The 26,081-nt window shown below is 39.6% G+C and overlaps 1 protein-coding gene across 1 annotated transcript in view; it reads right to left on the bottom strand.

Annotated features, from left to right (window-relative positions):
* Positions 1-1,515: 1,515 nt before the first annotated feature.
* The window catches only part of phkb (phosphorylase kinase, beta), a 195,110-nt gene continuing 170,544 nt past the window's right edge, over positions 1,516-26,081 (bottom strand). Inside the window, 7 exon segments of the mRNA XM_052028086.1 lie at positions 1,516-2,033; positions 3,711-3,866; positions 6,273-6,380; positions 7,305-7,434; positions 16,556-16,690; positions 21,132-21,334; positions 23,039-23,129. Of these exon segments, the coding sequence (XP_051884046.1) occupies positions 1,899-2,033; positions 3,711-3,866; positions 6,273-6,380; positions 7,305-7,434; positions 16,556-16,690; positions 21,132-21,334; positions 23,039-23,129 (958 nt within the window). The 3' untranslated portion in view covers positions 1,516-1,898.

Below are 26,081 nucleotides of genomic sequence, written 5' to 3'. Positions count from 1 at the left end.
TTCATCATATTAGTAACAGTTTACCTTGAACTGCAATCAGATGTAATATATTACCATTGGAGGATAAATAGAATTTTACAGCTGCAAAAACTGAACGATATGACAATTAAAGTGCAGTTAGAAGTCTTTACCATTTAAGACTCTCTGATGAATGGAAATGTTTATGCAGGTCTCCTACTTTTCTGCATTTCCAATGACAATGGGGTATATTTATGGGTAGAATGAGAGGTTTAAGAATATCTGTGGATTCATCATGGATATTGTGCTTTTCTAGATCTTGGTCAAAATCTCAGAGAACAAAGAGAGAACAGCAGCTCAGATTTCTTCCTAAAATTGGCTGCAGGATTTTCTTTATTTTCTTCAAGCCTAGTGGAGTTGACATGAAGGTGGCATTTGACCAAGTGTGGATTTGAGGAGCCCTGGTAAAATTGACATCAATGGAGAGAAAAACTTTCCAATAGTTGGAGTCATATCTTACATTAACAATTGTGGTTGTTGAAAGTCAATCAACCTAGCCCCAGAGCATCACAACAGGAGTTACTCAGGTCAGTATTCTAGGACCAACATCTTCAGCTGCTTCATCAATGACCTTCCTTCCATGACAAGGTCAGAAATGGGGATGTTCCTTAATGATTGTACAATGTTTCATTCCACTTGATTGACACATCAACTACCCTAAATATTCAATCCCTTCACCACAGGCACACAGTGGCTGCAGAGTGTACCATCTAAAATGTACACTGCAGTTACTTGCCTGATCTACTCTGACACCAGCTCCCAAACTGCATCCTCTTACACCAGGTACATGGTAATGCTACCACACGCAGGCACCCCTCCAAGTTGTATGCTATCCTGCAACAGAAATATATCACCAGCACTTCATCACTGTTGGTTCTAAATCACGGAACTCCTTGCTCAATAGCACTGTGGGAGTACCTATACCACCTTCTGAAGGGCAATTAGGGATAGGCAATACATATTTACTTTACCAAGAAAGCTTAGATCCCGCAAAACGAATAATTAAAAAAAATACAGTTACTGGTAACTTAGAGAAGGTGATGTGTCAGACCACACTTACTGATGAGCAACATGTGCAGTTATTGGTCTGCCTGCCACTCTGTTCATACATTCAAATAAGGAATATAAAGTATCCAATCTGAACCCTTATACTAGATCAGTGTAAGAATTTGCTCACTATTCCAAACAGGAAGAACCACTGCTTTCCAGCAGGGTGGGCTGTTTAGCCCAGCCATCACGGAGTCCTGGAAACAAGCTGACATCTGGTTGCTTGTCTGCAGGATACACAAGGCCCAGAGAATCAAAAGAAATTCTGAAAATAAAACCAGTGAATTTAAAAGTACCAAGAAACTGCTCTCAAATTTGCTCCTTGCTTACTTTGTATTTTTGTGAATGTAGCATCTATAACACACTCTGGATGTTTAAATAAGAGAATGCCTTATGATGATGACAAATGATAAACTGATGCACAAGATTCTCAAATAGGTTTACCATATCCAGTTTTAAACATCCCATTTTTATTTAACAATTATAGCTTGTAACATTGGTGCACATGCAAATTCTAAACATTTAAAAGCCAATATCTTAACTTTATATAAAGCAACATACTGACTAAACAGTGCTAAAGTGTAAATGAATGTTTCATTTATCGAACATAACCTCTTTCATACACGTGCAATATTTAAATTACCTCATTTTTGTTTCTACAGAATACATTGCCAGTTTAATGAAATCATTCTCCTTGCACAAAAACAGCTGAAATCTGACAAACTGATGTATTGTAATGTGCCTTGAATTACATTGAGTAGCATCATGGTATTAACATGCATTCGCACACATCATAAATCACATGTACATGCATACTTTTCAAGTTCATATCTTCAGCATATCACACAGGGATCATCGGGGCCTGATTTAACTTCACCCTCAAGTAATGTGTTCATCACAGCCTTCATCAAGTAGCTGGCTGTCCCTCTCATACCCAATGGAGGAGTATTGTAGAAGTCAGTCATGTCCTGTAAATAAGTACAATATAAATGAAGCAACAAGACCTGATACTACTTTTCTTTTTGCCTTACTGGAGTTAAGATTGTAAAAAAGGAACAACCATTGTCTGGCAGCTGTAGCCTAGTCATCGCAGAGACCTTCAAATAAACTGGTATCAGGTTCCTTGCCTACAACGTATGCAGGAGTCAAGGAAACAAAAAAAATTCAAAACCTCTCTGATGAATAGTCATCAACCTAACACATTAACTCTGTTCCTCTCTCCACAGATGCTTCTTGATCTGCTGAATATAATGAGATAAAAGAAGGACCTGGGGACACATGTACATTAATCTTTTCAGATGTCAGAACAAGTTGAGAAATTATAAAAACATATGGGACCCTTGGCTTTATAATGGAACAACAGAGCTAAAAAAAATCGTAAAAGCTATGCTAAACCTGCATTTTCTGCTTTTATTTCAGATTTCCAGCTGAAGTTTATTGCTTCATAATTAGCAGTAATGCCTAATGTTGATTAATTCATGTAGTGCATGAGTGACAGTTTTGTGGGTGCAAAGCCTTTGAGGCCCGAGAGATGCAATAGATCCAATCATAAAATGTAACCAAACACGTCTCATTTCATCATGCCTTGTGAATTCAACATAATTTTAAATTGAATATTCCTGAAAACAGTTATGTTTTTGCTAGAGCTCTTCTTTCTATAAAGAAGTGAGACACAGTCCCACTGATTTTGGTAGGTTCTCACCTGAATTAACAATGGGTCATGTTGCAGGCATCGAGAATGGCAATAAACTATCAACATGGATAGATATGACCATCTGGATCACAACAAACATTGCCCTGATAACCTACCAGCTGTCCAGGGAACCTAACATCAACTGATAGACCATCTGGAAAAAATAAAATCTTGGGAATGGAACCACCCACGCCCACTTATGGACATGCTAACAGAGTGTAATGGTTTGCTATCCACAGGTATTTTGTCTGGGATTGAAAGGGAACTTAGCCAAAATCTGGGTAATGTGGGGCCACAACCCATGTATTGTGCCTTTTGCTACCTCTTCTGAAAGTGGTGGAGGTGTGTAGTCACCACAAATTTTTTCTGCATCACATAATTATTTGACCCGTGACAGTAAATTACTAGTGCATGTTTTGTGTTTGTTATTAATATTTTCTGCTGATAAACAGAAGTAAATTGAAATGTACATGTGTAATCTGTTGTCAGTCAACCCTTACACAAGTTTCAGAGTATCCAGAGGTGGGTGTCTGGATTCAGACTACTTACAGGTGGGGCCAGCATTTTATGTGATGCATTCCAAATTAGGATAAATAGCCATGGCCCAGATGTTCCAATTAAATTTGCTGATTTTTACGTATCTAACTGTGTAGAAGCTTGAGAGTCCTGAGTGGAGGTAAACAGCCACTTAACCACTGTTCTCATGAGCTGGGTTCTCAGAGGAAGAATGTGTCCATCTCAGTCAGAGGAAGGCAGGTGATTGGTGGTTTCAGCAGCTTGTCAGTAATTGGCAGATCTGGGCCAATGATAACTTGGGCTGTACCAAAAGTAATTTAGAATTAAATTTGTCTATTCCTTTGCACAGGTCATGCCTACTTCAGGCAAATTACACCAACAGAAAAATAGCACAATTGAGCAAAAGCTCCAGGTCACAACATTTACAATTATAAACGTGAAGCTTACTCACTTTAAGTTCAACATGCTCCAGCCTTCTTTTGTCATTCTTAAATTCATCAAAAGCGGTTTTGACCAGATTGTCCAAATTCACTTCAGCAGCAAATTCCAGTTCAGGATTGCGCTCCAACACAGCAGAAACTACCATAATCAACTGCAGCAAAAATAACAATGTTACTTGCAATGCCCCATTACAAGATCCTCAAAGAAAATATATATCTAAGTTATTTCACTCCACCATGTGATTTTCAAACCTCTCTTTTGGTAATGGCAGTGGTGGGGGCAGGGTAGTCTAGCTGTACCTTTAAGTTTACAGCAAAAACGATGCACAATTTCCACATCTCTTCCAGTGTGCTCTGCCCCAAGGAATGCCCTAACTGAAGATTCCCACATGGAACTATTGATTTATTTGTGAGGGATGTAGTGTTTTCTTATTGGTTTCCTTCTGCTTTTATTTACAGAGTACCTTCATCCAGGTAGCCTTGCAACGCCTACCCTTTACATTGGGATTAGATGGGTATTGGGTGAGGGTTTGGGAAGGACATCATTGGATGCAAGTACCCCTACTGTATGCTAATCAAATATTCAAAGTGAGTGATCTGGTCTCTCTTTACTTTCAATTAGAAGTGAGAATATCACAACTGAATCAGAGTTACATGAGTGTTAAGTAAATCACTAAATACCTAGAAGCAAAATACTGCAGATACTATAAAGCATTTGAAAATGCTTGTGCCTGTTTTGACTTATTCTTCAATCCCTTTCATTTACACAGTCATACAGCACAGGAGGAGGCCTTTCGGGCTGGCTCTTTAGAAAAGTTTTCAGTTACTCCCAGTGCCCAACTCTTTGAAGTAGTGGAAGATAGTCAAAAGATAAGCAAGTCAAGGTGACCTACTGATCAAGGCTAGCATGACATGTTCTTTACTTTTTAAACTATGACTTGAAGATGGATTGAGTCAGCTAATTATACGATTAGAACTACTGCTCTACATGCTTACTTTTGTGTGAAATAAAGCAGAGTAATAATTTGTATTTAGCTTTATCTTACCATGTGATCCTAGAATGGAGTGATCCCTATTTTGTACTATTATGCAAAGTTTTTATGTGGATTGAATGCTGTTCTTTAGACCCACAATACTGTGGAAAAATTATCTTAATCATTCACGTCTGGCCTCATTTCATTTCATTTGCAGAGCTGTTGCTAAATCTGATTATGAATAATGAAATTAATCAATTAGATGAGCTTAATGTGGGAGATGCATCAAGTTTATTCTCTTATTGTCTTAGCTCATAGATCCTTTTCAGCAGGCACAGATAGACTAGTGAAATGAACAGATATGAAATAGCCATGCAATTTTGGCAGGAAGAATACAAGGAGGCAATAGGAACTAAATGTTTCATGAGATGAAGGAACATAAGTAGCTGTGAGCATCTTTGAAGGTGTCAGGACAAATGGAGAAGATATAAAGGCTTATGAGATCCTTGGCTTTGATTTACTGATTAAGAGATTTGAAAGAGGTTTCCAAGGTCAATGGAGGAACAGAGATATACAATCTCAAAAAGTTAAGATAAATTTTTTGAAGCTCTTGTTAGGCCTCACTTATAGTTCAGTCTGGCCATTTCAAGAAGGAAGTTAAAGCTTTGGAGAGATTGCAGAAGAGAAGGGTACCATGAGGGAGTATTAGTTATGTAGAGAGACAGAAGCAGCTTGTGTTGCTCTCTTTGCAGTAGGCAAGGTTAAGAGGAGATTTGAGAGAGGTGTTCAATCAGGAATGGCTTTGGCTGAGTGGATAAAGAGGAACCATTTCAAGTGGCATAGAGTGGTGTCCTGGAGGCTTGGATTCAATGTGATTACTGACAGAACTAGAGAAACATTTCTTTTTACACAATGAGTTGCTGGGATCCAAAATACACCAAAAGGGTAGTCAAAGCAGGATCAATAGTAACATTTGAAAGTAACATTGGAAGAGAAAATACAGGATTATACTAGTTCCATCAATGATTTGGCATATGGATAATAGGCCAAAAGATTTCCTTCTGTGAATTTTGTCACAATTTAATGTTCAATAACACTCAATTCTAGACTACTGTTTTCAACATCCCACCACCATTGTTTAGTTTGATCTGGATTACTCAGTTTGAGCCTGATGGAACTGTGTGGAGAAGAAATAAATACAGTTGTCGGCTTGGATTGGGCTAGGGCAGGGTGCGCTGGCTCAGTGCTTTACTGAAATGCACTAGCCACATTTTAACAAATATTTTTCCCTGCCTGAAATGCTAGGTAGAATGGGAGTGTGCAGCATGTTTGGAATGGGATTTTTCTGTACACAAGTATTTATGACAAAGGCCAGGTCAGGTGTGGAATAAACTACTAGTCATCAGGATTGGCTTGGCTCAGGTCAAGTCAGGTTTCAGTTTTACAGTCAAGTAGATCACTAATTGTTGGGGGAGTTATTTTCTCAATTTATGCAACACATCTCCCTTGTTTCAGCATAAAACATACACGGTTGCTAAAATGTTAATAATTTTGGATGGTTTAAAGTAAGATTTTGATCAGCACCTCAACAATGATCTGTCGATATTCAGGCTGTACGATGTCCTGCAATGTGTCTTCTACGAGGAGAGAAAAGTTCATCTCGTACATGGTCATATCTGATAAAGTTGGTTGCTGCAGAAAGGAAACAGAGAGCAAAATTTCTGCTGATGGAAAATGACAATTTCTCCGGCATTTATAAAGATTAGTCTTCATTTATCATTTTTATAAGTTATCAACTGGGCTTTCACAACTGTACTAAAACTCCCACATTTTATTTCCAGTGAAAATAATCATCCACACCAATTGAACTATTTCAGTATCTGTGGATTGTTTCTAAACAAAAACACATAAGGGCAGATTTCCCTCTGTAGCTACTCTTCTGTCTCAGTATAACTTCAGCAGTTAGGGAATAAATCAAGGAGGCAGCCATTCATTTGATTTCTAACCGTCCCCCACACACTTCTGAGATTCTTCACAAGAAATGGCTAGACAGAGAATAAATCCTCCTAAATATGGAGATGTATTCTAATCTGATGCAAATTACAGCATTAAGTTACATATGTTTCCTGCCATTTATGCCATAGCAACAAGTAATGTTGGAAATGCAGGTATATTTTTGGTGTTCTGGTTGCTATGGCTGTAGACAGACACTTTCAGAATTTAAAGGCTTATTTTATAATTTATTAGAGGGTAATGCATCTTATACACCAAGGTGACATTTTAGGAACATGTCTGGAGACTGGCACCAATATCATGTCAGGTCTGGGCTCTGGGATCTGCCACAGTCACTATCGTTTACTTGTTCCTGCTTTTCAAATGGAATGGATGATGGAAGTAGAAATCTACCAAAAATTGGCTACATAGTTTGATCCTCCTAGAAAATTGGCCATCACCAGAAGTGTGGCTTCAAAGGCAGATACATAGATACACACTGTCCTACTTGCAAGAATGAAAATTTCCAGCCTATTTATTTTGAACTTGTTTTCTACATTAGGATGCTGCATTTGATGAAGGTTTGACGATTAGATGAAAACAATGTTTGTCTTATATGATTACTTGGGGCAGGTGCTTTCCAGTTACTCTGATGCCCTCTGGTGTCCTCTCCAGAATCTGCCATACTCTGTCATAAAAGCCCTTTGGTGTACGGTTTAGGGAGCCATCAAGATGACGCCTGTTCAGCCATGACCTGAAGGGGAAAAGAACAGCTCTTTAGTTATTATGTACTCCTGATGATAGTTAATATTCACATGTGAAATTACTGCATAATTCACAAGAATATGAATTTCATATTTCATTGCACTTATAATCTAGGATGATTCATAAACACTACAAATGAAATGTATAAAATAAAACTCTACACAAAAAAGCCATTCACAGAGTTAATTAAAAAAATACCAATTACTTTGACATGGAGCAAAAGAACTGTAGCTAAAAGAACGGTTTTCATTTGAAATTTTGCAATTTGCTTTCTCAAACTAATTCTTGTATTTGCAAATACTTCAATTTTATCACAACAGCTATTTGGTGCATTTTGAAACATCAACAGCGTAAAATAATATGTTTGGAACTGACTTTTCATCTCTTTGACTTGATATTGAATCTGCTGCAGCTGAGTAGGATAAAGCTTTTTCTGTCTTCTGGCTGTAAGGGGCCTTCCTGAAATGAGTTTGAACAGCTAGTTTCAGTACAGATGCAGACTAATTAGCAATTTTAGTTACAGTGGTTACAGGGCAGCTGGAAAATAAAAGAGGAGATATTTTGATGAAGCTAAATGGCAAAGGTATAAACTTTGCCTTCAGTGGTGAAATGTCATTGCTCAAAATTGAAGAATGCTGCCCACAAAGATCTGTTAATGTCTGTGATGTGGACTTTCCTTTTCCCAACATCAGTTGCTATCAGATGCCAGCTGAAGGGCATCTTTGGCATTCAGGAAGAGAGATGTCTTCAAGTAGATTGATCAGTTAATTCACAGTAGGATACTCACAGACAGCAATCCAAGAACTTTAAACTAACCTTAAAGGTATTTTACCAGGGTCAACATTAAGAGTGGACATACATGACATTAAGGTAGAAGCTGAAAAGATAAAAACATACTTTAAAACTTTCTTTACAATTAAGAATTATGGAAATTGGAAGTAATTTTCTTTGGAAATCAGACTCCACATATAAAATTAGTACTATAGGGTCAGATAGGTTGATAGAGAATAATTAGGGCTTACAACGCTGCTGAAACCTCCATCTACAAGACATAACATTCAGAGAGCTTTCACAGACAATCCCATGGAGGAGCGTGGAATCATAATCAGCAACTTCTGCAGTAAGGTGATAGAGCAAAATGACATGTACATCATCTTCTGTCACTTGTCTGGTCTCCAATTTATAGTGGGGCTCTGCATGTCCAGGACTTATCCACATGTCAGTTGCCAGACACTACATTTCCTTTCAGAACTGCTGGCTGCACTCAGCCCAATATTTGCACTTCTACCCAATATTTAGATAAAATAGAACTTTATTAGTTCTGCTCTCTGAACTGGGAATCCTTCAAATTGACTCATTACTTAAAATGGAAAAGGTTCTTTCCTACAATACTTGCTAAATTATATATAGTTACAAAATGTTGAAAACGAGTATGAAATATGGGTAAGGCATAATGTAGTTTCAAACAACAAGATGTTTAATGATACATACAATGTATGTTTACAGTTCTATATTTCACTTCTAAATGTAGCAGAATGCAAATAGATGAAGCATCAAATACCCAGACAGCAGAATGGTCGAAGTACAATCATTCTGATAAAACAATGAACAGACATATAAAGTGCTATTCAGTAGCTGGAAACGAGTGGCTGCAGGATTCACGCAGGACTCTACTCTTCCTTCTACTCTTTATCAACACAGCACCACCAGCCTGGAGCTGTAGTTGTAATCTCGGCAAGAATGTCAGTGCTCACTACCATCCCAGTGTAAATCTGACAGCACCGTCTGGTGTCTGCATTCATGCTTAAACAAGAATATCCAGATGTTTCTGTTATCAATAGGCTGTTCCTCCACAGAGTGCACAATTGCAGAGCTTGCTAGACACAATCAGTTATGTGAACTCAACTTTCTACACAGTATGCTCACAATAAAAATGTTAAACATGTTAAGCCCTAGTCGTTGCATTTGAGTATTTCTAAAATTCATTTGTAGGATGTGGACAGCATTAACTGCCCATCCAGAAACCCCTTTGAGAAGGTGGTTCCCTGAAGGTGGTCCATGCTTTGACAACACTCCAAAATTGCCATTAGGAATGGAATTCCAGGATTTTGGTGGAAGTAATGGCAATATATTTCCAAACCAATATGGTATCTAACTTGGAGAAGGTTTTGCAGATAATGGCATTTCTGTTGCTCTAGTCCTTCTAGACATGCTTGGACGGTGTCAGTGGGAAAATCTTGTTCACAAGACGTGGGCAATGCTGGTAATGCAGGCATTTATCGTCCAATCCTTCCTGTACTTGAACTGAGAAGGCACAATCATGGGTGTCAAGTCATACATAGGCCAGACCAGGTAAGGTAATCCCTGAAGGATGTTAACTAAACCAAATGGGTTTTTGTAACAATCTAATGGGTCCAGCGTTATCATTACTACATCTAGCATTAAAAATTAGCTTTATTTCATTGAACTTAAATTTGCCAGCTGCCATACTGCACTCAAGTCCCTGGGTTCAGTTACCTAACACTGGCTACATTGCATTTCGTGGACAGTACAAAGTGTGGCCATGGCACACAGGTAGAAGAGGGAATGAATGGGCTGCTTTTGTCCTAGATGTTGTCAAGTTTGCTAGAAATGCATAAATCTGAGAGAACAAAAAAGGTATTCCACCACTGATAGGAACCTTGTAGATGGAAGAAAGACTTGGGGGGGGGTGGTGGTGGGGGGTTGGAAAACAGGGGGTTGGTGACCCACCATCGAATAACTAGACTTGTGTCCACAGTATTTATGTGGCTATTTCAATTAAATTTCTGGTCAACAGTGACCCCTAAGTTGCTGATAATCACTTGTAAAGTTTCGTTGCTATTTTAACTTCCAACATAACCTCTTGCATAAATCCCAATTAAAAACTAAATTTATAATCTGTTTTTCAGTTCCTGGCTTGCTGGCTCTGAGAACTCTTCAATCTGATTAGCTGTTCAGCTTGGCTGATGATCTTGCTATCCCTGGAGAACTAGGGTTTAATAGATGACTCCAGTCCTGTCATGTAGAAATAGAGGGAATCATTGCCATAGAGCTCACTAAACCAGCTTTTATTAAAGTCAGTGGCAAGCAATTCTTTGGAATGCTGACCTCAAAATTCATGCCAATAATTTCATTTGTCAGACTGATCACAACAAGACAGTTATCAGCAATGCCATTCATGCAGAGGCTGAGCTACTTTTGTACTCTCTGATTGTACAACAGAGAGGTTTACAGTCTCAGCAGAGGCCTTTTAAGCTTAAGGGGAGATTTTTCATTTTAACATTTGCTATCTTACCTTTCCAGCCACAAAAATTGTTCAAGTAAAAACTTTGAGAAAACAATCTTATGCAGCCTTATCTAAAATACATTTTAGTTTACTTTAGTGATCTACATGCTATCATTTTAAGGTGTTAAATTTTAAAAGTGATTTTTATTTTAAATCTCTACAAGTGCCAGCATTATTTTTTGTTATAACTTTTGAGTTCATTCATTCGCTTAATATTGCCGTATAAATTTCCTACAGATTGATGTTACACATATCTGATCCATTAGTGCTACTGAAACCAATCAAAACTATCTTCCAGTTCTCTTCGGTAATCAGGCTATTAGTTCATGTGCTCGTGTGTTTAGGAACACTTGGATAGGTTGATGAATGTGTGGTTAAAATGATTCTACAGGATGGAGGACTTCAGATTACTGGATCACTGGGACCATTTCTGGGGAAAGTGGGACTTGTACAACTGGGAAGTTTGCCAGTGCTGTTGGGGGTGAGGATGAGGGGGGTTTTGACTAATTTGGCAAGGGAATGGGACACAGAGTAGATGTACAGGTGGTGTGTTTGTGAGGGAGGGGGGAGGGGGTGGCATTGAGCTCTAGATGCAGTCAAAAATAGAAGGAAAACTAAGCCAGTCTAGTAGGCCTGAATTTTGCAGTCAGACATGTGCATGATAAGGCACATGGGTGGAATGCAAGAATAAAATGTATCTATTTCAGTGCAAGGAGTTTGACTAGTAAGGTAGGTGAAATTAAGACTGCTGATCCACACATGGGAAGGTAATTTTGTTCCTGTTAAAGAGACGTAGTTGAAAGGGCAGGACTAGCAACCCAACAATATAGAATATTCAGATGTGACATGAGGAGATGTAAAAGAAAGGCAGCATTGCAATATTGATTCAGGAAACCATCTCTGAGGTAATGAGGAAGGATATCCAAGAATGGTCTTCAAATGAAGCCATATGGGTAGAGCTTAGGAACAAAAAGAGGGTGGTCACTTTCCTGAGGGTACATTATGGGCAGTGAAATTCTAGAACAGGTGATCACTAAAAAAGAGGGCGTATTAGATGTTTTAGTGGAATTTAAATGGGTAAATCCCCAAGGCCAAATGAGACATCAAAGGCAGCTGTGGGAAGCATGAGAGAAGATTACTGGGACCCTGCCAGAGATTTTTAAATCTTTGCTGCCACAGGTGAGGTGCCAGATGACTGGACAACAGCAAACGTGGTACACTTATTCAAGAAGAACAGCAAGGGATAAGCCAGTTACTTGCAAGTCTGAGAGTCTGAGGGATAAGATAGATCTGCACTTGGAAAGATGGGGGTTAATCAAAGACAGTCAGTATGATTTTGTTAGGGGGAGAAGAGGTAACAAAATGTATTGATGAAGGCAGTGCAGTTGACGTAGACTGCATCTACATGGACTTCAGTAAGACCTTTGACAAAGTCCCACAAGAGGCTCATCCAAAATTTTGGACTCCATGGCATTCAGGACAAGTTGACAAAGGGAATCCAAAATTAGCTTGGTATAGGAAGCATAAGGCAATGATGGAGACTTGTTTTTGAGGATGGAAAGCTATGACCAATGCTGTATTGCCATGATTTGTGCTGGAATTCTCACTGTTTATCATATTCATTAATGACTTGGATATAAATGAGGGAGATCTATAGGAGTTAAGTTTGCAGATGTCATGAAAATCAGTAGGGTTATTGATAGTAAGAAGGATAGTCATAGGCTACTGATCAGCCAGTAAAAGGGGAAGACCAATGCCAGATGGAATGTAATCCTGATAAGTATGACATGATGTATTTTGGGAGGACTAATAAGGATAAAACATGCATAATGAATGGTGGAGCTCTGGAGAACACGGAGGAACAGAGTGATCTTGGTGTACGTCCAAGGATCATTGAAGGTGGCAGCACAGGTAGATAAGCCAGGGCATAGAATGTACAGATTTATAAGACATGGGTTAGGCCACAGTTGGAGCTCTGCATACAGTCCTTGTTGTCACACTATAGAATGAAGTGATTACATTGGAGAGGGTGTGGAGAAGATTCACCAGGATGTTGCCTGGGGTGAAGTGTTTCAGTTACAGGGGGAGACTAGATAGACTGGGTTTGTTTTCTTTGGGGGATTTAATAGAATGGGGCAGGCTGAGGGGGAACTTAATAGAAGTATATAAAATCATAGATAGGTAGTCATAGAGCAATACAGCATGAATGTAGGCCCTTTGGCCCAATGAGTCCACCCCGACCATGTTGTCCACTTAGCTGGTCCCAATTTCCTGCGTTCGGCCCACATCCTCTCCATGTACCTATCCAAGTGCTTTTAAATTATACTATTGTACCTGCCTCAACCACTTTCTTTGGCAGCTCATTCCATATACTCACCACCCTCTGTGTGAAAAAGTTGCCCTTCAGGTCCCTTTTATATTTCCCCCTCTCATCCTAAATCTATGCCCCCTAGTTTTGGACTCCCCTACCCTGGGGAAAAGACTGTTACCATCCACCTTATCTATGCCTCTCATAATCTTAAACACTTCTATAAGGTCACCCCTCATTCTCCTGTGTTCCAAGGAATAAAGACCTAGCCTGGCCAACCTCTCCCTACAACTCAGGCCCTCTAGTCCTGGCAACATCCTCATAAATCTTTTCTGCACCCTTTCAAGTTTAACCACATCTTTCCTATAACAGGGTGACCAAAACTGTACACAGCACTCCAAATGTAGCCTCATCAATGACTTATACAATTGCAACATAATGTCCCAACTCCTGTACTCAATGCCCTGACTGAAGGCCAGCAGGCTAAATGCCTTTTCCACCACCCTGTCTACCTGTGACACCGTTATCAACAAACTATGCACTTGTACTCCTAGGTCTCTCTGTTCCATTACACTCCCTAGTGCCCCACCATTCACAGTATGAGTCCTGTGCTGGTTTGACTTTCCAAAATGCATCACTTCACACTTATCTGTACTGAAATCCATTTGCCACTCCTCAGCCCACCTCCCTAATTGATCAAGATCCCCTTGTAATCTACAATAACCTTCTTCACTATCAACAACACTTCCTAATTTCATGTCATCCACAAATTTACTGATCAAGCCTTGTGCATTCGCATCCAAATCATTTATAAAAATAACGAACATCAAGGGTCCCAACACTGAACCCTGCAGCACACCACTAGTCACCAGCCTCCATTCCAAGAAACAACCTTCAACCACCACCCTCTACTTCTGACCTCCGAGCCAATTTTGAAACCACTTAACTAGCTCTCCCTGGATTCCATGGGACCTAATCTCACAGACCAGCCTGCCATGCAGGACCCTGTCGAAGGCCTTGCTAAAGTCCAAATAGACAACATCTACTGTCTTACCCTCATTTATCTTTTGGTCACTGGTTAAGGTGAATCGTCACAGTCCTTTTCCCAGGGTAGGGGAGGCTAAAATGAAAGGGCTTAGATTTAAGGTCAGAGGGGAAACATTTAAAGGGAACCTGAGGAGTAAGTTTTTCCACACAGGCTGTGGTGGATATGTGGAATGAGCTGCCAGAGGAAATGGTAGAGGCAGGTACAATTACAGTGTTTAAAAGATATTTGGACAGGTACATGGATAGAAAAGTTTTAGAGGGATATGGGCCAAACGCAGACAAATGGGACTAGCTGAGGTAGGCAACTTGGTTGGCATGGATGAGTTGGGCTGAAGGGCCTATTTCCATGCTGTATAACTCCTTCATTCTATACAAAATTATGATGGCACAGATAGGGTAGATAGCAGGAAACTTTTCCCCATAGCAAAGATATCTAAAAACTAGAAAGCATAAGTTTAGGGTAAGGGGACAGAGGTTTAAGGGGGGTTCTGAGGGGGATCTTTTTCACCCAGAGTGTAGTTGGAATCTGGAATGCATTGCCTGTCTGGGTGGTGGACACAGGTACCCTCATAAAATTTAAGAGGTATCTGGACGAGTACTTGTATTGCCAGCGCACAGAAGGCTTTGGACCATATGCTGATAAGTGGGAATAGTATACATAGAGACTCTGTGATCAGCATGAACATGGTGGGCTGAGGGCTCTGCTTCTGTGCTATGTGATTTTATGCCTCTGTATTCAATTTGCCATTCAATTATTTCCTACATGGATCCAGGACAGCTATATGTCACTTACTGAAGGAGAAGCTTGCTGGTTAAAAATAATTTATAATAATGCCAAATTGATAATGTAGCTCTAAAGTGCATTTAATAGACACTCCTAGCTGAAGAAGAACCCAGTAATTATAACCACAGTGGACAAAATTAATTTCCTTTTAATTCAAACTTTATATGAAATAAATAATTTGCATTTGGTACAATGCCTTCCGTGAATCTGTAACATCCTAAATACTGCATAACCAATGAAGCCTTTGTAAAAGTGTGGACACAGTTATACCGTAGGGAAAGATGACACATTATTTGAGCACAGCAAGACTTCTTGTGGGATATAGATTTGCCAAGAGTTCTGGACAGTATCTCTAATCATCCTTGCGAAGCCTATTGAGATCTATTACACCCACCTGAACGGTCAAGCGAAACTTAAGTTTAAATGTGTCTTCCAAAAGGCAGCAGCCCAGAAATTTCTTCATATGACTCCAATAAAACACACTGCAAGTGAAAATGGGACTCTCCCAGAGGACAGTTTCATTTTGGCAAATTTCTGCATGTCCCAGCAACCCACCAGGAAATTCTTCCCAACTTTTTGAGGGACTTCTGTTTGCCTAAGGACTTTATTCCAGCATAAACCCCACCACCCCTACCCATTCAAATTACACCAATAGCTGTGAAACACACAAAATTCACCTGCAATAATTTCCAAATTCACCGATCTGAAATACTCAGTAGCACAGAAGAGCTAGGTTTATCCAACTCTGTTCTCTCTGAAACCATGCTATATAGAGGACCAATGCTCAAGCTACATTCTATGTCCTTACTAAAATCCATGACATCCTACAACACTGAACAGAGTCTTAACTGCTTTGGCCACAATTGTCAAGGTTAATGTCACTCTCTGCTTCCCAGTGTCAGATTATTCCAGACTACTGCTGCTAATCTCATTTCACAGCCTCATTTCACTGTTTGCTGCTCAGTCCTCTATTAAGGAATTCATTCAACCCCATGTTCAAGAAGAGGAAATTTCATCCACTTTTCCTTCAGCCCACAAGAGCAGGCAGAATGGGCAAGGGCATTTGCCACCACTGGAGGCTTGCCCAAAAAGAAGAATCTTTGACTTGAAATGTTAACTCTGTTTCTCTTTCCACATATGCTGCCTGATCTGCTGAGAATCTTCAGTATTCTCTGATTTTATTTCAGATTTCCAGCATCTGCAACTGTTCAATTTTCATTTACTCTTCTACATTAGCCTATCTAGATCTTTCTGACCACTCGGAAGCAATCACCACTTCTCTCCCATCATGACAGCATTATTCATTCAGAAACAATACTCCTCTGAAGCTGAAAGAGTGATGCCTGTATTGTGGTATGCCCCATTAAGAGCTGTCTGCAAAGATTGCATTTTTGAAGCTAAATGCTGACAGCTGCGTGAACGTAGAGCACACCACTGGGGAACGGTGCATTGGGACTGACAATATCAGTTTCAATACAGTGTTACACAGGGAAACCCAGCAATGCTTTTCTGTGTACCTTGCAAATGAAGATCTTCTGTCACTTTCAAAAATAGTATTAGGGTAATCCACAATTCTGGTTTAATGTCATTAAAGCATAGCAATGTAATTTCTAATTCAGCATCTCTGATTCAGACTACAATATTACTTTGCTGGTTCAGATTACCTTTCCTTTTCATCAGGCTGCAGAATATCCAGTAAAAGCTTTTTAACATCACTTGGTGACATCTGGTACAGATAATCTGTGGGTAGATTCTCACCTCGAACCTTGAGAGCATGTTTCATAGCGTGGATGATCCATCTGAAGTAGATTAGAAAACTCAGACATGACAATACTCACACAATATAGATAAAAGAACATGGCATTGAATTGAGCAACTATATCCAAGCATCAAAATGAAGCAGACTTTAAACTTCAAAGAACACCGACCTACACTATTATCATAGATCGATACTATGTACTTTTACTGACAGTTTCATTAAAATCCACTACATTGAACTACTTTGATGTTAACAGAACACGAGGTGGGATTGGAAAAAATGGTTAGGAAGGATGCCGTTTTGTAACTCATGAAGGTCTTTCAATAGCTGACATTTATCTTAAATCATCACACAACTTCCTGTCATCATTTGTAAACATTACTTAACTGTATATTGTTTAACGCTGCCTTAGTTACATTTTAATACTAGTCAGAGTCAACAAGGATTTATTTTCTACTGGATTACGCCAAGGTCAATACTCTCAATCCTTTGGTACTTCCAGGACTTGGCTGCAGATGCATCAATACAGATTAGAATAAGGCAGCAAGATATTGATGAATTGTTGCTTGAGGGCAGCAAATATGGCAACTTTACCACAGGGACAGGGCACTATTAACTTCATGCACAATGCAATCTATTCACCCCCAGAACATAACAGAGTATTTGTGAACAGGAAGGAAGTCCTGAAAGGAACCAAACTTTATCTAAAAAAAAAATTTCTCAATGAAATTTTAATGCATACTATTGTACAAAGCAAAGCCAACTTTTTCTATTACTTCTATAAAGCCCCAGAAGATGTGGAGATAAGTCACTTTTTTCAATGCTCTCAACGCTAAGAAGCTCTTGGTTGATGTTACAATTTTAGATATTTGGAGAAACTCTGGAGTTGCAGTGAAGCAAGGGAGTATTTAATCCACTTTGCTAACATTTCTTTCCACACCATACTACTACTATCAATATAGAGGACATTTTGTGCATATCAGTGATACACCACAAGACCAGGGCTGAGGTCTTTACCAACCTATTTAAAGTGGTTCGTACATTGCCATCCATAGCCTGTATGGTAGGGTCATTGAATATGAGCATGTGATGACCAGTGGAACTGGTTCTCTTCTCATGGAAGGCCATATCATCTCAGTGGTTTACACCATCAACCCTTCCATGCTTGGAAAGAATCTATACCTTTGTAACCATGGTAAATTCATTTAGAAAGCCTGTCAATGCATGCCACATTGCATGCTACTGCTTAATGAGCTCTCCTCTTCATCAATGATTTTAAAGATACAGCATCAATGTGCAGCTGAGCAGCTTTGATCAGTCAGTCCCCTTGAATTTACTCATTCAAGGGATGTGGGCTTCACAGGCTGAGCCAGAATTTGAGGTGGTGGTGGTGAGCTGGAGTCCTTGAGGTGTGGGTATACCTACAATGCTCTTAGGGAGAGAGTTCCAGGATTTTGATCCAGGAACAGTAAAAGGAACGGCAATATATTTCCAAGTCAGGATGGTGTGTAGCATGGAGGGCATTGTGTATATGGCTACTCCAGTTCAGTTTCTGGTCAATGTAACCCCCAGGATGTTGATAGTGGGGAATCCAGTGATGGTGATGCCATTGAATGTGGCGGGGCAATGGTTGGATTTTCTCATTGGATATTGGCATTGCCTGGCACTTGTGTGGCATGAATGCTACTTACCACCTATCAGCCCAGGCCTGGATATTGTCCAGGTCTTGCTACATTTGGTTGTAGTCTGCTTCATTAACCGAGGAGCTGCGAATACTGTTGAACATTGGGCAGTCATTAGCAAACATCCCTACTTCTGACCTTACTTTGTTTGACCTTGCACCTTATTGTCTACCTGCATGCACTTCCCTGCAGCTGTGACATATTACTCTGTATTCTGTTACTGCTTTTACCCTGTACTACCTCAATGCACTGTGTAATGAATTGATCTTTATGAACGGTATGCAAAACAAGTTTTTCACTGTACCTCGGTACAAGTGACAATAATAATAAACCAATACAATTGAAAGAATGTCATTGATGAAGCAGCTGAAGATGGTTGGTCCTAAGACATACCCTGAGAGGCTCCTGTGAAGATGCCCTGTTGCTGAGATAATTGATCTCCAGCCACCACAACCATTTTCCTTTTTTGCTAGGTATGATTCTAACCAACGGAGGGTTTTCCCCCAGATTCCCATTGACCCCAGTATAGTCAGGGCTTCTTGATGGCATACGCAATCAAATGCTGTCTTGATTTCCAGAGCAGTTACTCTCACTTCATCTCTGGTGTTCAGCTCTTTTGTCCATGTTTGGACCAAGGCTATAATGAGGTCAGGAGCTGAATGACTTTGGTGGAACCCAAACTGAGCTTCTGTGGGCAGGTTGTTGCTATGCAAGTGCTGCTTGATAATAGTATCAATTATCCCTTCCGTCACTTTGCTGATAATGGAGAGTAGACTAATGGGACGGTAACTGGCTGGGTTGGATTTGTCCTGCTTCTTGTGGACAGGACATGCCTGGGCAATATTCCACATTGCTGGGTAGATGCCAGTGTTGTAGATATACTGGAACAGCTTGGCCAAGGGTGCACAAGTTCTGGAGCACAGGGCTTCAGTACTATTGCCAGAATGTTGTCAGGGCCCACAGCATTTGCTGTATCCAATGCTGTTTCTTGATATCATGTAGAATAAATCAAATTGGCTGAAGACCGGCACCTATCGTGCTGGGGACCTCTGGAGGAGACCGTAATAGATCATCCACTTGCCACTTCTGACTGAAGATTCCGGCAGGTGTCTCAGCTTTCTCTTTCGCACTGATGTGCTGGGCTCCCCCACCATTGAGAATGGGGATATTTGTGAAGCCTGCTCCCTCAGTGAGTTGCTTAATAGTCCACAGCCATTCACAACTGCATGTGGCAGAACTTACATCTGATCCGTTGGTTGTGGGACCACTTAGCTTTGTCTACTACATGCTGCTCATGTTGTTTGGCATGCAAGTAGTCCTGTCTCGTAGCTTCACCAGATTGATTCCTCATCCTGAAGTATGCGTGGCGCTGTTCCAGGCATGCCCTCCTGCTCTCTGACCATCTGGTTTGATGGTGATGGTTGAGTGGGGATGTGCCGGGGGTGGGGGAGTGATAGCTGCAGTCAACAGGAGGTTTCCTTAGCCAAGTTTAACCTGAGGCCATGAGATTTCATGGGATCTTGAGTCAATGCTGAGAATTCCCAGATCTGTTTCCTCCCAACTGTATACTACTATGCTGCCATCTCTGCTGAGTCAGTCTGGCTGGTGGGGCACGACACATCCAGGAATGGAGATGGTGGTGTCTGGGAATGTTAACTGTAAGGTAGAATTCCACGAGTATGATTATGTCAGATTGTTGCTTGACCAGTCTGTGAGATGAATCTCCTAATTTTGGCATAAGCCCCCAGATGTTGGTAAGGAGTACTGTACAGGGTTGACAGGGCAGTTTTTGCTATTGTTGTTTCTGGTGCCTAGGTTGATTCTGGGTGATCCATCCAGTTTCATTTCTTTGTGGCTTTCTAGCGGTTTGTTACAACTGAATAGCTTGCTAGGCCACTTCAGAGGGCAGTTAAGGGTGAACTGCATAGCTGTGGGTCTGGAGTTACGTGTCTGCCAGACCAAGTAGGATGGCAGATTTCCTCCTCTACAGGGCATAGTGAACCAGATGGGTCTTTACAAGAATCAGCAATCGTTTTCAATTCCAGAAAACAAATTTGAATTTATCACCATCTGCCATAGTGGGATTCAAACCCAGATCTTTGCCTTGCGTATCTAGATTATTAATCCAGTGATAATACCACTGCACCATTGCCTTCCCATTAACTCTCAAATGCAGATTTGCCACGGGTCTCCCTGAAACCATTATCTAATCTTGGTCTTCTGAAACGAAAATGTAATCATCTGCCTTTATGGTTCCACTGCAAGTATCTTTGATGATGCAAGTCCTACTCAGAAGGACTTAGCAACTTTGAGAAATCAACAAGCATGACTTCCACCGACTGCTGCTACTTGCGTTGGTCCAATGGGATTTTAAGGACATCAATTAGACTTGGCAAGGTGTTATTTAGTGTTAAAGTTTGAAAACAGTAGAGATTAATTGAAATAGGCTCAGATAGTTGGAGTTGGTCTCCTGCAACACAAGAAAGCTGGTTTGGAGCCAGTTAAGTTTGATCAAAATTAATTAATCCTTTAGCCTGAATGATACACAGTTGCTCTCCCTGCACTCTCAGGTCCCAAATGCTTGGTTTCCCTCACTGTGGTGTTATCAACTCACATTTTCAACAATTGAGGTGCAAAATATTGAGATTAAGTGACAAACCCGGCAAGGCTAACAGCACTCAATCCAACAGCAAACTATGGCCGACCATTCCATATGAATCTTTGAAACTTCAAAGTAAAATCTGCTTCAATCACAAGTGATTTGCTTCAAAGCCAAATAACATGCAATATTTAACATACCCAATTCTAAATTTCAGCATGCCATGGAAGAGTTCTGGAGAATTAGAGATAAGCCAACCAATATGAATGACAAGTTCCTGCTGAAGCACTGCCTCCCTTACATCATGTTTGGCACAGTTAGTATAGACAATGTTCTTTATTTCTGCTGGTGATAAGGGGTTTGAAATCACCTCCTCCTCTTGACCAAATACCCCAATCGTCACCTGTTATGAATAAAATCAGTGAAGAAAGTAATGAAGTAGCATGCAGGTAATATGAAGCAATTTTTAAAATATAGTATTTAGCCCATTTTTAAAATTTGGTACACTAGTATTTGTGAATCTGTACAGATCTCTCTTCAAATGATGTAACTTCACACCAACTTTAAAAAAAATGAAATAAAAAAATGCATCTGTAATGTGTAGAAAATGAACTCAGTTTTAAGCAATTAAAAGGCTACAAACACTAAAACTACTAGTGCAACTTTAAACATACCAAATTATTGCTCATTTCTGGGTTCAAATTCATTTTATATCTTTGCGAAATTGTGCACATCTTGGATTGCGAGAGTGACTATTTCAACAACAATAACAGCTAAATTGTGGCAGCTAAAAAGCTTGCAGCACATTGCAGCAGACCATGCACAATATTCATTCACTCAAGATGCCATGTTGAATGTGATGAAAAACTTCAGACTCTATCGGTTTCCTCTAGGTATTCATTTTGTTCAAAATATATGATATTTCAATGTGTATTGGCAAAAGATGCTAAAGCAGAAACTTGAGAATATTTGTGGAAACTAATAATTGTTTCTGTACCTAAGATAGTGGAGACAAGTTGTTTAAAAATGAAAATATTCTGATTGCAACTCCTTCTAAAATAATGTTCTAAAGCCTAATGAAAGCAGCTGTTATTTTGCAGTCCAGTTGCACTGTGAAAAAAACACTTCTAAATTAATGAGTTTTAACAAGCTAGAAACTTACACAAAAAAAGTGCTTTGCTTCAGAAGTCTTATTCTTCAATTTTGCATAAATGTCTCCATAAATCAAGGGTAATTCAAGCAAAATCATGTTAATTTTCAAAATGGGTGACAGCATGTCAAGACGAGTTAGAACACAAGAGCTTTCATCAATGGAATCTGGGCTTGAATCCAGCTCTTGCAGTTGAAAAGAAAATAACTACTTTTGCTATGGACATCCAATCACTCTGGAGGTACTAAGCGCAATGGAATTTAACCAAACTGCTCCAGTATCCAGTAGATACGAGGGCACAGCAAAAATCTGCCCATAATTTTCCACTTGATTTGAAAGATTCAGTCAAAGAGAGCTGAAAGGGCACATATGTCCTGGGAATTCAAATGCACTATGGATTTGAACATAAAACACCCTAATAAGTATGGCTTGTGCGTATAGAAACAGTCACAGTCCATCAATGAGTGACAGAAACATTTCAGACTGTGAGTTTTTCCACAATGATCTTTTAGATAGAGGACATGATCAAGTTGCAAAACAAAAATTAAACATTACATTCATCAGCATAGACGTTCCTAATCCGAATAACTTCAAATTTTACTGGAGAATATAAAAATAAAAGGAGGTTGTTCCTACTAAAGATTCTGGTTATTCCTCAAAAGCCTAGATGGTTTCAAACTGTGGAATACTTTAGTTTTCTGTCTAATGTTCAGGGAAAAGTAACTTCTTTCATGACAATACCAACAAAATTGGGCATGAAGTTGATTGTTATTTGTGTGGAATATATTACAAGGTCAGGAAAAATGATATTTGTTGGTTCAAATTAGAAAATATTTTATTTTACATGAGTTACCCAAGATACATAGACTATAACATAAAAAAGCTCACAAACAAATCGCAAATAACCAAAAAAAAAGTTACATTACTGTTAAACTGTTGAGTAAGGCGTATACTTACTTGTTTACCCTGAACTAAAACCCTAGTAATTGATGGAGCAAGGCTGTCCACTTGTTTACCTAAAACACTTGCTGTGAAGCGTACAATAGACCTGGTAAACAAAAAAACATGATTCTACTAGATATTGGTTGCATTAAGTAATTTATAGGCAACTACCCCTACAGTTTTCAAATATATATTTCATGAGACAATCAAGACTCTCATACTGCAGAAACTTTTTAAAAGCTGAATGAATGAACTGAAATTAAATATCGTTGACTTTACTCTGGAAAGGGTAATCACAGCCACAGTTTCAGACAATGTATAACCAGATATCCAAATATTTGTAACCAGAAAAGTGATAACTATTAACCTTTGCCCACCTGTGCAGTTTTGTCTGACCTATGTCTGTGAATCTTCTGATACCTTCTGTTACCTGAATTTTCCTAATTTCTGGTCCTATTCATTTCCTTTTTTTTTACTATGGATCACCCAAATCCCTCTACGTCTCAAGTTTCTGTCAAGACTGCCTTTGCTTCTTCCTTGAAGGGTGGCCAATCCAATCTCTATCCACTACCACCACCCTCCATTCTGACAAAACGGCTTCTACCTGGACTATTAACTCTGTTTCTTTTCCACATATGTGGTCTGATGTGCTCTCACATTCTTCTGTTTTTATTTAGGATTTCCTGCATCTGCAGCTTTTTTGATTTTCACTACCCACACTCTCCTCTGCCTGGCTGAACACTGTCATCTTGAACAACATCATCTTTCACTCCTCCACCAAAAAAAAAATCATACAGGGGTGGGCTGTGCCTGCTTTACTGTTATATTTGTGAAACATTCTTTATTCCATTCCTACTCAGGCATTCTCCTTCACCTCTTCTCATTGATAACTGTATCAATGCAATTTCTTGCTCTGTCAGATTTGAAGCATCTGATCAACTTGTACAGTCTCTCGCTTTAAGGTGATTAATTTTTCATTGTTTCCTTCCTTGATCACACTAAGTCCACTTCTGGAGATCACCTCCCTTTCCATGTATTCCCAGGAGGTGCAGTCCATGCACCTTCTCCCTTCCCACCATCACACAGCCCATACGCATTTATCAGGGGAAACAGCAATTTACACGCAGTTTAGTATAATGTATTTTATGCTTGCAATTCTATTTCCTCTGGAATGAATGAGGAGAGCAATATGATCTCTCCCTCCTGACAAAGTTTAATTAAGTTCAATGTAAGCCTGAGAAATAGCCCCTTATCTTTCTATTCACCTTCACATGTAAGAGTGAGTTGAGTAAAATGCATTAGCTATCCTGCCTATCCCACTTAACACTTCAATAGCATTCATCTTCAGTTTCTAATCTTGATGGTAATATTCATCTTTTGTCCCTTCTGTCAGTTAATGTCTACTCTGTAGTGCCTTTCCCATTTTTTTTCCCGTTTGCTTTCCTCCCCATCCTTCTACCTGCCACTGTATGCATTTGCTGACACTAACTTTTCTCAATTGTGATGATAGATTGTTAACTTGAAATATTAACAATGCTTCTTTCTCCAAGGTGCTGCCCTGACCTCTTGAACACTTCCACCATTTCCTGCCTTTATTTTAGGTTTCTGGCATCTGTAATATTATGCTTTTGAATAAAACATTTACTGCATGCATAATATCCAAAAAAGTATGAGTACAATTTTTTGTGAATCTGTTTTAATTTATCTCAAAATTGAGACAAAAGGATTGCAGATTATTCTAAGGGATCTTCTGGTTTAAAAAGGTTATCCTTTCAGTTGGATATTCAACTTTGAATTTCTTATCAAGGGTACGAAATATCTGAAAAGACACCAGCAACCAAGCATACCAAAACACTGCCTTGATTATTAGTGAGGGTCAGCAAAGACAAATGTAAAACTACAACAGCCAGAGTACAAATGGAGGTGCATGTGACTGCCGATGCTGGAACCTGAAGCAAAAAATAAACTGCTAGAAGAACTCAGTGCATCGGGAAGCATCTGTTTGGGGGGGGGGGGGGGGGTGGAAACGAAATTAATTTTCAACATTTCAGGTCAAGACTCTGCATCACGACAATTCCTTTCCCCCACAGATGCTGCTCGACCCACTGAGTTCCTCCGGCTGTTTGTTGTTTGTTTCAGAATACAAATGGATCTGATTCATGATTATTGTATTAATTTGTTAAGAGTAATAATTGTATGCAAGTAACAGCTTATTAAAAATGAAAGCAGCACAAACTTGCAGTGAAGACTATTCAACCTAAAGACAAAGAACACAGAGCTCTTTGGCTAAAAATGTGAAAATTGCATTCACATTACTAAAATTGTGAAATTGTGCAGTTCTGGTTATCTCACTAAAGGAAGGATATAATTCTGCTGGACAGGGTGCAGAGGAGGATACTGCCTGGATTGGAGCATTTCAGTTGTAAGGAGAGACCAGATAGGCTATGTTTGTTTTTTCCTGGAATGGACGAGGCAGAGGGGTGACCTGATGTTGGTATATAAAATCATGAGGGGGATAGATAGCAAAATTCTTTTCCTATGGTGGAAGTGTCTAAGATAAGAAGGCATAGGCTTAAGGTGGAACGTAGAAGGTTTAGAGAAAACCTGACGAGAACATTTTTGCACACAGAGGGTGGTAGGGGTCTGGAATGCACTGTCTGAAGAGATGGTGGAGGCAGTACTCACATGACATTTAAGAAGCTTCCAGACTATTACTTGAGTTGCCAAAGACATAGAAGGCTACAGACGGAATCAGGTAAATGGGATTAGTGTAGACAGGTACAAGAGGGTGGCATGGACATGGTGGGCCAAAGAGCCTATTTCTGGGCTGTATGATTCTGTGATTCAATAATGGCTGATATTTTCAATCCCCAATACTGGTATCTGATACCGTTCATTTGTTTTTAGAAAGATTCACTGAGCGAGAATTACACTCACTGTTCTTTATGATGAAAACATACAGCAATTCTGACAAGAAACAGATGCTTAACTAAGTGTGACCATCTAAAAGTTGCTGTTCAAGTTGTGCTACACTGACACCAGCTTCATGAAAGCAGGA

Source organism: Pristis pectinata, chromosome 13 (assembly GCF_009764475.1).
Source record: "Pristis pectinata isolate sPriPec2 chromosome 13, sPriPec2.1.pri, whole genome shotgun sequence".
Taxonomy (NCBI): Eukaryota; Metazoa; Chordata; class Chondrichthyes; order Rhinopristiformes; family Pristidae; genus Pristis; species Pristis pectinata.
Note: the sequence above shows the minus strand (reverse complement) of the source record. Positions and strands in the feature narration are given on the sequence as shown.